Source organism: Amblyomma americanum, chromosome 3, assembly GCF_052857255.1.
Source record: "Amblyomma americanum isolate KBUSLIRL-KWMA chromosome 3, ASM5285725v1, whole genome shotgun sequence".
NCBI classification, from domain to species: Eukaryota; Metazoa; Arthropoda; class Arachnida; order Ixodida; family Ixodidae; genus Amblyomma; species Amblyomma americanum.
Window position 1 is genome coordinate 202,038,846 of NC_135499.1, and position 13,162 is coordinate 202,052,007.

At 48.5% G+C, this 13,162-nt stretch overlaps 1 protein-coding gene across 1 annotated transcript in view; it reads right to left on the reverse strand.

Annotated features, from left to right (window-relative positions):
* LOC144123584 (high affinity cAMP-specific and IBMX-insensitive 3',5'-cyclic phosphodiesterase 8B-like) overlaps positions 1 to 13,162 on the reverse strand; it is a 40,231-nt gene that overhangs the window by 19,566 nt on the left and 7,503 nt on the right. Inside the window, exons 5-10 of the mRNA XM_077656395.1 lie at positions 11,559 to 11,616; positions 11,254 to 11,421; positions 8,203 to 8,435; positions 7,288 to 7,358; positions 6,615 to 6,682; positions 6,023 to 6,199 (exon numbers count right to left, since the gene is read on the reverse strand). Coding sequence (XP_077512521.1) covers positions 6,023 to 6,199; positions 6,615 to 6,682; positions 7,288 to 7,358; positions 8,203 to 8,435; positions 11,254 to 11,421; positions 11,559 to 11,616 — 775 coding nt within the window. The remainder of the gene's footprint in view (positions 1 to 6,022; positions 6,200 to 6,614; positions 6,683 to 7,287; positions 7,359 to 8,202; positions 8,436 to 11,253; positions 11,422 to 11,558; positions 11,617 to 13,162) is intronic.

The window sequence follows — 13,162 nt, forward strand, 5'->3', positions numbered from 1 at the left end:
ATTGCATATTCAAATACATCAGACTCTTTGCGGATTAGAAAACATGGCTATCAGTAAACTTTCTGGCTTTGATCATGCAAACAGTCCAGAGTAACTGTCATTTCTCGCTTTTTTTTTCAGTTCCAGTGCCTTTGCCAAGAGAAGTTTGTTTTCTTGTGTCAGATGGCCGTTGACGGAGATTGCTGTTGACTGATTAGATTGGAAGCAACTATCAGCAGTCTGTAGCCAGGTCTTTCGAACTGCCTTGATAAATTCAGCCCTCTTGCTGGCGAGTGAAATGGGCTATTAGGTTTTCAAAATCATTTCTTGCGAAAACCCGGTGTATCGCGTCAACTTATTTGGCGGTAACAAGGCATCTAATCTTTGTGCTAACTGTTTCCAGGATGGTAATGCAATCTTCGCCCTTGGTGCACGGAATACCCTTCCTTGGTTTCTATTTTGCTTTTGCGCGAGGTAACTTACACGTTTTTGAAGGTTTTTGTTTCGTGCACTCAAGCATTTATTGACAGCCTTCAGCTCAGCATTCTCGGCTTTCATAGTTTCAAAAGACTCGTTCAGGAAAGTTATACTGAAAGTCATACCATCAATTTTTTTTTCAATTGAAAATAACCAAATAAGCATCAGCATCGAGCTTAGCAAGTGCTGTTGAGACAACCTTGTCAACCTCAGCGTACAACTGGCCCTGAAAGGCATTGTCCAGAGCTTCAATCCACCTAGCTAGTTCAGCTAAGGTAGGCGTGGCAAAAATGGCAGCAGTTGCGGGAGAAGGCCAATTGTTTAAGGGTAAAGAAAAGGTTCCAACCTGTACGAAGAAACAGAAGTTCTTAGTGGGCTGGTCGTTACAACAACCACTGTAGCGAAGTGAGGTCCCGTCGGCCGCGTCCGAGCTTTTATAGCGCGGCTGCCGGATTTGCGCAGGCCCAGTGGAGATGGACCAGGTGGCGAAGGCGCATCAATCTAAAGCGATGGGCGGGGGGGGGCGGCCTTGAGTGTAGATATCATCCGGCGGTCCACGTGTGCTGTCCTTCAGTGCAGCCAAGTCGACGCATCGGTAGTAGAACTGTACGAAAAAAACAGGAGTGCTTAGCAAGCTTGTCGCTGCTGCAACAACTGCCACAAAGTGATATCCCGCCAGCAGCGTCCGAGCTTTTATTGCGCGGCTTCCGGATTCGCGCATGTCCAATGGAGATGGACCAGCCGACGAAGGCGCAGGCGCATCAATCTAAAGCGGCGAGGATATCAGCCGGCGGTCCAGGTGTATTGTCGTCCTGATGCAGCCCAGCCGACGCATCGCTCGCAGAACTGTAAGAAGAAACAGCAATGTTTAGTAAGCTCGTCGTTGCCGAAACCACTGCCACAGCCACTGCTTTTGGAAATGCAAAATCTTGTGCGAGAATCGCGAAAGTTTCTCACGTTTCCATCGCTCAAGGTTTAGTTCCGATACCAATAACGTTAATCATTCGCGGCAATCATTCAACACTCATGAGTGATAGCCGCCCAAAAACTAGCTTCGTTGGCTATTTCGTTTACATAATGTAACGGCCAGAAATATATATTTACAGAAGGAAATTAAAAAATTGAAGGACACTTTGTAAATTCAAAAGTGTGTTCAGCGAAAGCCTGTGCCCATTCGACTGACTATGCCATGCGCATTCGCTCATTCTTCTGGCGTTTGGTATCGGGGGAATCCACGCTCTTGTTGCGCTTCTCCGAACCGCTTGCCGTGGAATAATCACCGTGCCGCTTGGGAGCAACTCGACTGCTGCAACGAGACGTCTGACGAAGGAGCGTTGCCGCGCGTGCCACTGTGCCATCACGTGATTTCTGAGAGAGTGTAAGGGGGAGAGGCCATCACTGTGGCGGCGCAACTGTTGCTATACGCCGCTGTGACATCACGTGATTGCTGAGAGAGTGGGAGGGGGGGGGAGGCCACAGCTGGCACCGTTCCAGGGCACGAACGGACGGACGGTCGGACGCCGCGAGTATGAGCCATTAAAGGCTTTCGCCTCAATGTATACAGAAATAGACAGCCAAGGAGGCATACAATGAGAGCCAGCGCCCGAATACACTTCGACATCCTCGTCCACCGCCCACAAGCACTATGCTTCGTCATCTTCTTTGTCCAAGCCTACGACCGTAACATAATCCTCGTCGGCAAAAGCACCGCCCCGGTGCTAAGGAGAAGACGTATCAGGGGCATGGTATGATTTAAGCCGAGCCTCATGAACGACATAGCAGAAGATACAGGACTAATTTAGTACATGAAGTCGGTCACCTTGCGGAGGACTCGATAAGGGCCGGTGTATCGGGGCAGCAGCTTTTCAGAGTCCAACGCGGCGAGAGGAACACCACAAGAGGACGAGGGATCATGGGAAGAAGTGGACGGCCCGATGTCGGTGGTCGTAATTGGCCTTCTGCTTGACTTGAGAGACGGAGGTACGAGCGTGAGCAACTTGGCGCGCCATGACGGTGCGTGCAATGGTATCCTGTGCGTATTCTGTGTGGCCGTTTTAGCGAGTTTCTCTTGGTGTTTAATAGCCATGGCCACATCTATGGCTTCAACTGTGGCGGGGCTTTGCGCCCTAGTGGAGGCTTCTCCGAAAAATCAATGGGGATATTGCGCAAGTACGAAGCTGCCAATGCCTGCAGCACAGATTCGTGGTAACCACCTGGCTATGTTACACGCATGCGCAGGACAAATCAAGCAGTGATGACCGACATGCGCTATCGCAGTGCGTCAGCTGTCACCTTTGAGCAGGTAAGAAAATTTTAGAAGACGAATCGTATTCGTCGGATGCGTAAAAACATCGTATGCCTAACCACGCAAATATTTGACACTAGCTCTGTGTGTGTGTGTGTGTGTGTGTGTGTGTGTGTGTGTGTGTGTGTGTGTGTGTGTGTGTGTGTGTGTGTGTGTGTGTGTGTGTGTGTGTGTGTGTGTGTGTGTGTGTGTGTGTGTGTGTGTGTGTGTGTGTGTGTGTGTGTGTGTGTGTGTGTGTGTGTGTGTGTGTGTGTGTGTGTGTGTGTGTGTGTGTGTGTGTGTGTGTGTGTGTGTGTGTGTGTGTGTGTGTGTGTGTGTGTGTGTGTGTGTGTGTGTGTGTGTGTGTGTGTGTGTGTGTGTGTGTGTGTGTGTGTGTGTGTGTGTGTGTGTGTGTGTGTGTGTGTGTGTGTGTGTGTGTGTGTGTGTGTGTGTGTGTGTGTGTGTGTGTGTGTGTGTGTGTGTGTGTGTGTGTGTGTGTGTGTGTGTGTGTGTGTGTGTGTGTGTGTGTGTGTGTGTGTGTGTGTGTGTGTGTGTGTGTGTGTGTGTGTGTGTGTGTGTGTGTGTGTGTGTGTGTGTGTGTGTGTGTGTGTGTGTGTGTGTGTGTGTGTGTGTGTGTGTGTGTGTGTGTGTGTGTGTGTGTGTGTGTGTGCGCGCGCGCGCGCGCGTGTGTGTGTGTGTGTGTGTGTGTGTGTGTGCGCGCGCGCGCGTGCGTGCGTGCGTGCGTGCGTGCGTGCGTGCGTGCGTGCGTGTGTGTGTGTGTGTGTGTGTGTGTGTGTGTGTGTGTGTGTGTGTGTGTGTGTGTGTGTGTGTGTGTGTTTTAATGTTAAAACGGATGCTGTGGCCAAGAACCTTAACCTGAAAAGAATTAAAGCTAAGGCCAAGAGAGTGTGCAAAAAACTTAAACTTGAACTGTTAACGAAAAGAGCCGATAAAAGTAAAGGACTTAGTTTACAAATGTTTTTTAGCGCAAAAACCCACAAACCAGAATGTCCGTTTCGTGTGATCGTATCTGAGAGAGGCACCTGGCAGAAAACTGTAGCCGTTTTTCTAAACAAGATCTTAAATTCGCTTACGTTGGACGATCCTTTCCAGGTAAAAAATTCGCAGGATGTAATCCAGTTTTTAGAAACTAACAAGAACAAAGGACTGAAGGCCTGCTCTTTTGACGTCAATGACTTATATTATTCACTACCACATGATGAGCTTTTCGCGTGCTTAGCAGAATGTATTGACCAGCAAGGATTAATTGAATTCCAAAACGAGAACGGGATATCCGCCGAGGGCTTTTCAGAACTACTTCAAGTGTATTTAACTTCTACCTTTATTTCCTGGGATGGCAAGTTTTACCTGCAAAAAACGAGGAGTTTGCATCGGGTCATGCATAGCTCCCGTGCTTAGTGACTTGTTGTTAGCACAAAAGGGTAGAAGGCTTCAGGAAAAATTGAAAGGGTCAAAGGTTGTACAATGTTTTCGCTATGTTGATGACTTTCTTGTTCTTATAGACTCTAATGTGGAAGAATTTGACGCAGTCTTTACGCATATCAAAGCTAACTTTGTTGAGTGCCTTCACCCCCTCATACTAACTACTGAAGTGCCAGAAAACAATGTGATTCAATTTTTAGACCTCAAACTCAGATTAATGCACCATCACATGTGTTGGTAAACCATTGCTCTCTTTTATGTCATCTCATTCTAAGCTGGTAAAACGTGCCGTGGCGAAGTCATGCTACCACAACGCGCTTAACAAATCTTGCATGCACTCCATGCAAGATAGTTTCCTTCTCCAAACTGATCGGCTCGTTAAGGCTGGTTATCCCAAGCAGCTACTAGTATCAGTGTCCGAATCTATTCTCAGTAGTTTAAGCAAAAATGGAAAAGGGGAGCAGGCAGAGACGCGGAAGAAAAAATAAAAATCTACTGTTGTGCCTTACATTCATCAATTCTCCCACAGACTAAAAAAGATAGCGAATGGAGCACGTGTAAAGGTTATGTTTTCGGCTCCGGATAAGCTTGGGAAGATGTGCAAAATGGTTAACACTGAATACGTTCCCAGAAATTGCGACATCAAGCATGAAAATCAATTCGTATCATGTGAAGAAGGTGTAGTGTATGCCATTCCCTTGTCATGCGGCAAGCTGTATGTGGGTCAGACGGGGAGATGCCTCAATGAACGCCTGAAGGAGCACAATAACGTGCATAACACAGTAAAAGGGCATCTCGGGATCCATTGTAGAGACTGTGGAAGCAAAACTTGCCACCCTGACTTCACTAGCACACAAATTTGAAGTAAACACAGTGACCAATTAACACGCGAAATAATCGAAGCAGCGCACATCGCCTGGTCTAATGACGCATGCGTCAGTAGCCCCTCTTTATCAATCAGTCCTAAAGAATTGGCATTTTTATCGAAGGGAAAATGATAATGTTGTTATCATCCTTGTTCAGTGCGACATGCATGAATTGACTATGAATCTATGAATGGATGGTTTGGTTTCCTTGTGTTGTTGGAACTGTATATATGCCTCGTTCCAAACAATAAACACCAGTTAAAAGTCAGCGCTCGTGTGTGTCGTGTCTCCCTTCGTGTCCGTGTCTTAGAGCGCGCTGTTCTGGTTATAATGTTTTAATGTCTTGCGTCGCTTTTGGACGAAAAAGTTAACTCTAAAATCTAGTGCGCAATAGAATCACTGGCCACAGCCACGGAATAAAGAGATGAGAGAGCAGCGTGTAAAACTAGCTCTTTTCTCGAATAAAATGAAGCGCGTGCTAGTCATCACTGCATGTCGGCTTGCGCTGGTTGTGCATGATAGCTAGCCGATAACTTATTTGTAATTCGAAAGAGCGCTGTGAACAAAATAGAGAGCTACATAGCATAGCGCGGTGCACGATCCGCTACCGTGTTCCTCTTCGGCGGGGCACCACTACATACGCGCTGATTGGTCCCGACTTTCCCGACGCGGTAGGCGCACACGCAGCTGACTAGGGTGCCTCGATGCCAGCGCTGCGCCGTCGGCGCTGGCATCGAGGCACCCTACAGCTGACGGGAACGTGGCGCCATCTGGCGCCCCCATGGCGTTCTGCGCACGCGCAGTGGCACCTCGCGAAAGCGATCCCGGTAGCGGATCGCGCTATGCTATAACCCTCTAACTCTCTAATATCAGAAACGCGCTAGCGTCCTTCGTTAGCACTGTGGACATCTAAAGGCGTTCTGCGGCAGTAAAACAGCAAAAAGGGCCACGGGGAGGCGGAGTAGAAACGCACGTTGGCAAGTGGCGGAACCTGGTCCGATGACGGCTGCTCATCGCCTTTCGCCTGGCCTACGCCCAGTCGCGGGTTGAACAGATCGGTGGAGCGAAGGATGTCGACAACACGCTCAATCTGCTGGGCCGCTACTGGCGGCAAGTTGTTCTCTTGAGTCGCCACCAGCATGTTGAGGACCTGCAACGGCCAGAACAAAGCAGCGCTACTGACCCTCTCTGAAATCTCCCTGTATTCTGTCCTGCAGAGGTGAGAGGTGCGTTTGGCGGTCGCGAGGACTGGCAGCGCTACGCTAAAAAAGTCATTGAAAACAAACCTTGCAGTCGTAAAAATAAAAAAATTAGACGAAAAGTTATAGAACATTTAATATGAGCTCAAAGTGCTTCTGGGTCAATATTTCCTATAGAATCCGTGCACAAGGCCCTATTGAAGTGCGTAAGGTTGCTCAGCGGTTCAATCTGCATAACCACGCGCATTAAAATGCCGCTCTTAAATGCAGTTTCGCTATTTGGACACTCAACGTTGGTGGCGACTCGATGGATATTTAATAGCGTATGAGGTTTCCTTCTGGCTGCGGATAGTTCGGAGTACTTGCCTTAGTTATGGGTGCATCAATCGCCATCAGGTTGGACTTCGCAAACGACTGCCGCCTGCTCATACGAACTGTTGGTAGAGAGGAAAAGGCTGCATTAACTCCCGGAAATTTTCATGCGGAGTTTACAATGATGCTGCATGCTGTAACAGAAATTTCCCTATTTCTGGCCCCTTTTTCCCTGCGAAAATTTGTAAAATCCAGAAACTTGGAAGCAAACGAGAAAATCTGTTCTTAAAGCGCCCTGAAAACCCATGAGGATCCCTCCTCGTCAAATTTTCCGAATGGAATATCACTGGGTTTTTCTGGAATGTCAGATATTTATGACATCCTGTACAAAAGGCATGGTGAAAACCCTTCTGTGCCAGATATGCAGTAAGATCCTTAAACAATTATCATTGCTAAGGGTGGTTACTTAGTATCAATGGTATTTAAACGAGCTCTAGGCCAGTGCAGTCCTACGAGATTAATAGTACTTTCACCGTTCTCTCTCGCAAGGCCAGATACAACTGGTCCGTCTTGGCAGCCGGCAGCTGGTGGACAAATTTACCATCGTTTCTTACTTGCCGCTGTGACAGCTCCTGCAGTGCCACACTTTATCATTCGTAATGCCGCTGCAGTCGCTATTGCGAAGATCTTCTAGCATGCCCAGCCCCGTGCACGCCGGGGAGCTTACCGCCATCCAGCGGGAACGGCTTGTCCATAAAGAAAGGGTATTCCTTGACGTACACAACGTAGTCTTGCTTCCTGTGTGAGACAGTGACGACCAGTCATTCGCTAAAGAGGTTATGTCTTAAACCATTGTAGTGCAGTGCCGCGAAATCGCGACATACCGTTTGGACGCCGCCTACACAGTACAACGTGGAACTTGCATAAAATTGTTGTAATACAAACATGTTCTTTGTAGCTAGAATTTTTTGTTAAAGTGCGTCGTCACGGTGAGAATTCTGTGAGACAAAAAAGGGGCCGCCAGTGTGCAACCTCTAGAAGAGTACAACAATTTCTCGTCTTTCACTTTCCAACAATTTTGTGGTCAAAATTGTTTAATGTATCTGGGTCTTTCAGTTGGTTCGAGGCCATCGAGCTGGTCTTTCACGCAGCTCGGACTAACATTAACATTAACAAACGCGTGTTAATGACATCCTAATCGAAATCAAGAGGAAGAAATGGGCTTGGTCAGGGCATGTAATGCGAAGGCAAGATAACCGATGGTCCTTAAGGGTAGCGGAGTGAATTCCAAGAGAAAGCAAGTGTAGCAGGGGGCGGCAGAAGGTTAGGTGGACGGATGAGATTAAGAAGTCTGCAGGCATAGGGTGGGCGCAACTGACAGAGGACAGGGTTAATTGGAAAGACATGGGAGAGGCCTTTGCCCTGCAGTGGGTGTAGTCAGGCTGATTATGATTATGATGATGAATTGCTGCTAACTGGCGACGTACCGATTTCTCGAACTTTCGCTGCGCTAGCAAACTTTGGATATTGGCTTTCCAATGGGGGTCAAGTAGATAACGTAATGTAGAAGTAATTTTTTTTTCTTCGACCTGTTCATAATTTGCACATTTAAGGGCTAATCAGCAGCCGAAGCAATCCCTACCCAGTGATGTTTATGTCCACAGGGGCGATCTTGCTGACTACGGGGACGCACTCTCCACTCTTTCGCTTGTGGAACAGGGTGCCCTTCCACTCCTTGCCGCTTTCAAGCTGCGTGCTGATGCTCCCGGCGACGTCAGCGTTCAGCGAGTCCTTGCGGTGAAGCTCCTGGGCGTCCATGCCCAGCATCTCCTCCACGGTGTAGCCCACCAGCCTCTCAGCAGCACTGTTCATGAACTGCGCAGTCGCAGAAGCCCGACACACCTTGCAAAAACAGACTGATTGCCCCACTTAGTTTTCACGAGAAACATTTCGTCCGTGCCGTGGCAAACTGGTGATTCCTCTGCCCAAGGACTAAACATTGTGTCCCTTCTAGTATTTGTGGCTTAAAGTGAAGCAGTGCAAGCATACAGGCCGCGCCAGTGTTTGCGTTCCCGTGGGGGGAAATAGCTGCGAGTAATGCGTGTCATGTGCAGCTAAGGAACAATTACTTCAAAGCTGTTAGACCAATGGATGCGGCTGTGCAGTTAGACCTTAAGGGACGAGAACTTTTTCTTGGTCCTATCTAGAGTGTATAATGAGACCCACTAGAAGCATGCAGCACTGTGAAGCTACAGGGATTAACGAGAGCCCGGTTTCTCAAAGCTAGAACGGTTCGTTACCTACTGGACACTGGGCTCTGTGCTCTGCAATGGCAGTTTAGAATCACGCGCCGTTACTACTAGCCAGCACATTGATGCTATAGCATTATAGTTGCTCATGAAAACCCCGCCGATGTCCGGTTGGTCAAGAGAGGGCAAGTTACCTTGTCACGTCATCACAGCCTTCCCTGATGGGCCACCCCAATAGAGAGAGGTCACGTGACTTTGTGCCGTGTGTCACAACCTGTCCACCGTGGCAGGTGGTAAATAAATTAATGCTTGGCAGAGAGAGCTCAAGTGACGTTGTGACGTCATAACGTGTTGTGAGCAACTTAGTTTCTAGATGGCAACCTAGACAGATAATCGAAATCAAAAACCATAATAAACTGTGATACATGCAAATGTCGGCACCTTCAAAGCATAGCGGGTACCAGCTATTGCAGCTAGTAGTCCGAATATGGCAGCTGATGGACCGACAATTTCGAAAGAACTGGCGCGCGCGCGCACGCACGCAGACAGACAGACAGACAGACAGACAGACAGACAGACAGACAGACAGACAGACAGACAGACAGACAGACGGACGGACGGACGGACGGACGGACGGACGGACGGACGGACGGACGGACGGACGGACGGACGGACGGACGGACGGACAGACAGACAGACAGACAGACAGACAGACAGACAGACAGACAGACAGACAGACAGACAGACAGACAGACAGACAGACAGACAGACAGACAGACAGACAGACAGACAGACAGACAGACAGACAGACAGACAGACAGACAGACAGACGGACGGACGGACGGACGGACGGACGGACGGACGGACGGACGGAGTGAAGTTCCAACAGAAGCTCCGACAAATTTGGGGACTAATGCTATCGCATTCCATTTTTAAAGGGACATTGGGGACAATAGTACCAATATCTTTTTGTTAGTAAAATCCGATAGTTCGGCATTTCGTGGCTTTGTTGCCGCTTGTCCGGCAGCGAAAGATGCATTTATTGCTAAGAGATTTTGATTCGAAGTTGTAAAATTTTTTGGCGCCGCTCTGATTCAAACTCGGGGCTATCTGATGAAGAAATAGGGGGGAAATGACGTAAACTGGCGGAAACGCGGACTCCGTGATTGCAGGCGCCGAGCGCTGCGCTGCAGCCGAAATCAGTATCACAGCCGGCCGGACGTTGAAGGCTTGAAGGCCTCCATCAGACGTTGTCGCTTCGTTCACGTTTTCGCCAACGTTACGATGAGTCCCGTTCCCGATTCCGGCAAAGAAGTTCTGACGGGGAACTGCGGCCTGCACTTCGGGGACCTCAAACCCCCCACAGCGTGCGATGCTTGAGAGCTGAGGCGGCGGGTCTGGCAGGAGAGTCTGAGCGCCGAACAGTATGCAGCGTCGCGGTCACCGAAGAGCCACCGTCACGACTGATGTGTAGAGATTGTTACATGCGGGCATATTTAAATTCCGTTATAATAATCCAAGTGGGGCTGACTGTGCAGCTTATTGTCTTGGTACGTTGACGAAGCGAACACGCCGAGTGGTGCATTTGCTTACATGGAGGTGCGAGGAACATTAGCTATCCACAGTTGTTTTCCTTGTCGCAGATGCGTGCCGTTGCATGAACTTTGTCCGAGGAGCACTTAGAAAATCACTTGGAGGAGATCTGGTGCTCTGCTCTTGTAAATCGAGGCATGTCAAAAATAAAAACACGTGGGCACGCGAAGCGCATAGCCGCGAGGCACCCCAAAACATACCGAAACTCAGCTGGCCGCCTGTTGCGCAGCCAATTGCAGGTTTTCTTTGGCTTCCAACATTAAGTTTGTCATTTTTCTGTATTTCTCGTGGAATAAAAGTGCACTAGCGGTTTTAAAAGAAAACTTCAGTATCGATCAGACGCGTAACCTTCATGTACGTCTGTCATGAAATTCGTGGCTCCTTTTCGCCTAATTCGTCATCACGCTTGTACCTGCGAGATTTGCCTGTGACGGCGGTACCTGTATTATAGTTCGTGCTTTTTACTACCTTACAAGAGCTTTGTTTTCAGCAAGAGTGATGTTTTTTTGATCACGAGCTGGTATTCTATCTATGCAAGCAAACTTCGATTTCTCCTCAATGTCCCTTTAAAGCGACTTAAGTGTCTCGATAGCTTTTTGAGAATCCTGCCCCTGTGCGATCAACCGATTAAGTGCGGCTATTGCAACAAGTATGAGACCACGAGAATAGGCTGAAATTGCGACAGTGCTACAGATCGAAACAATGCACGTGACGGACACCAAAGCCCAAATTGCCATTATTTTTCTCTAGGTCACTGTCTCACAGGGCGACAGTTTTCGCGATTGTTTGTGAACATCGGGAAAGGGCCTGCACGACAGTAAAGATGCAAGGCTGCGAAAATGCCTTTCCACCTGAATCTCGTGCTTGGGTCCCGTGACAATGATGCCGTCTCGAGCAGACTGCAGCGCGGAGAAGAGTGCCTCGGAGGCCATGAGCTTCCACAGGTTGATCAGGTCGTTGTGCTCGATCTGGACCATCTCGTTCAGGCAGACGCCCGGTGAGCACGACTCCAGGAACCACTGTGGATAGAGAGAGGGGGGGGGGGGGGCGTGACATGCCTGCACGGCACCGTGCTAGTAGTTGCGGAAAAGCACAGAAATGATGGTGTCGCCTCCGAAGCTAGCTCTAGAAAGACGAAAATGACGAAAGCGCTCACCCTGTTGTAGCCGGATGTGATCAGCGGAATGATGGCTGCCTCCTCCCTCTCAGCCAGCCTGCAAACCGGGACAAGCAAACCGGGACAAAAAAAAAAAAAAGTTATGGCTTAGTTGAAAAGTTGGAGCGAACACTATGCTGCACTTCTGTACATGGGGAGTGCTAGCTACAATTTGTTCTAATTTTCTACAGATTGTACGCTTTACAAAGAGCAACAAAACTTTCGTGACTTCGCGACTGTGCCTCGCTATACTCTCGGCCCGTAATTTCTCCAACAGCAGCTGCCCCTGCTTAAAAAAGCAGAGATAACTGTACATCGCATCCCACCGGTCTCACATACTTTAGCGGCTAAGCTTACTCAAAAAATACTACGAAACTATGAAACTGTATTAGTTACATTCATAACTGTTTTTTTACATTAGTTATATTAATTACAGTATGGTTGTTGCAACTTTATTCCCTTTGTGTAATCCTGTATCGCTTCTAGATACGTTTACAGGCAATATATCGTGAGTACGGGGGCTTTTCCGGAGCCGTCGGAAGGGTATCTGATGTCGCGGCTTCCCACAAAAAAAAAAAAAAGGAATGAAAAGGTAGCGGGGAATAGGTGAGCGAAAAAGAACGCATGAGCGGAGGCCGTAACGGCTAGGATGCTTTTAATAAGCGCGCATAGCAACAAGAACATGATTGATCATTTTGTTAGTATACCTGCACTCGGAATAAATAGAGTTGTTTACTAAACAAGTTTCGAGACCGCAGGGTTTGCTTTTAGAGAAATATATATTCGGGGCGACAGTGGAGCTACTAAATTCTTCATGAGTGTAGATGAGACTCCTCGTTAGCACCCGGAGATTTTCGTCTTCGAAAGTCTCGCAAATATACCCCCCCCCCCCCCCTCTAAATAGTCTCAAAAGCAGACCCTGCGGCGGCCTGTGAACTTTTGACCAACTCCTGTGCCTAGCCTACTGTATAAAAAGGTGCTCTCTTATGCCTACTCTAGGCAGGTACCTGTAGGAACGGTCGCACTTGGTGGAAATGCCACTCGTAACTTGTGATAAGGAATTCACGTTCAATAAGAGAAAATATTGCTCAGTGTTCTTGCCCTAAGTAGGGCCCTTCCCTGTAATAGCATAGCAGCTGTAGTACGCCCGCCGTAACCGAAAACATTACGTCACAGCTCAGAGATCACGTAACTTCCTTCTGGCGAATGAGAACGTGCCAGATGCGATCTTGTGATCCGGTTATGCTGGGGCCGCGCTATCGGGATGTAGACCCTCTCCAGGAGGCTTAGTTCAGGCCCTCCTGAATTGCATGATAGCGGAGACGTGACCTCATGAGCTTTCAGTTGCATGTGCTACGCCGACAGCAGGCTACTACACCGTATCGCATCGGATATATCTCCATGATAGTTATTTCAGATAAAAAACAAAAAACAAAGAGGGAGCCCGTAACAACGCAATCAGCTGACAGAGAGTAGAAGCAGAAACACTCGTAGCGTATGCATGCATGGAGGATAACTCGGGAGGGAGCGTCCGGCGATAACCTTGAAGCCTAGTCTTAGAAAGTAAAAGAGTTTGTCGGTGCCCACGTGATCAAACCACGTGA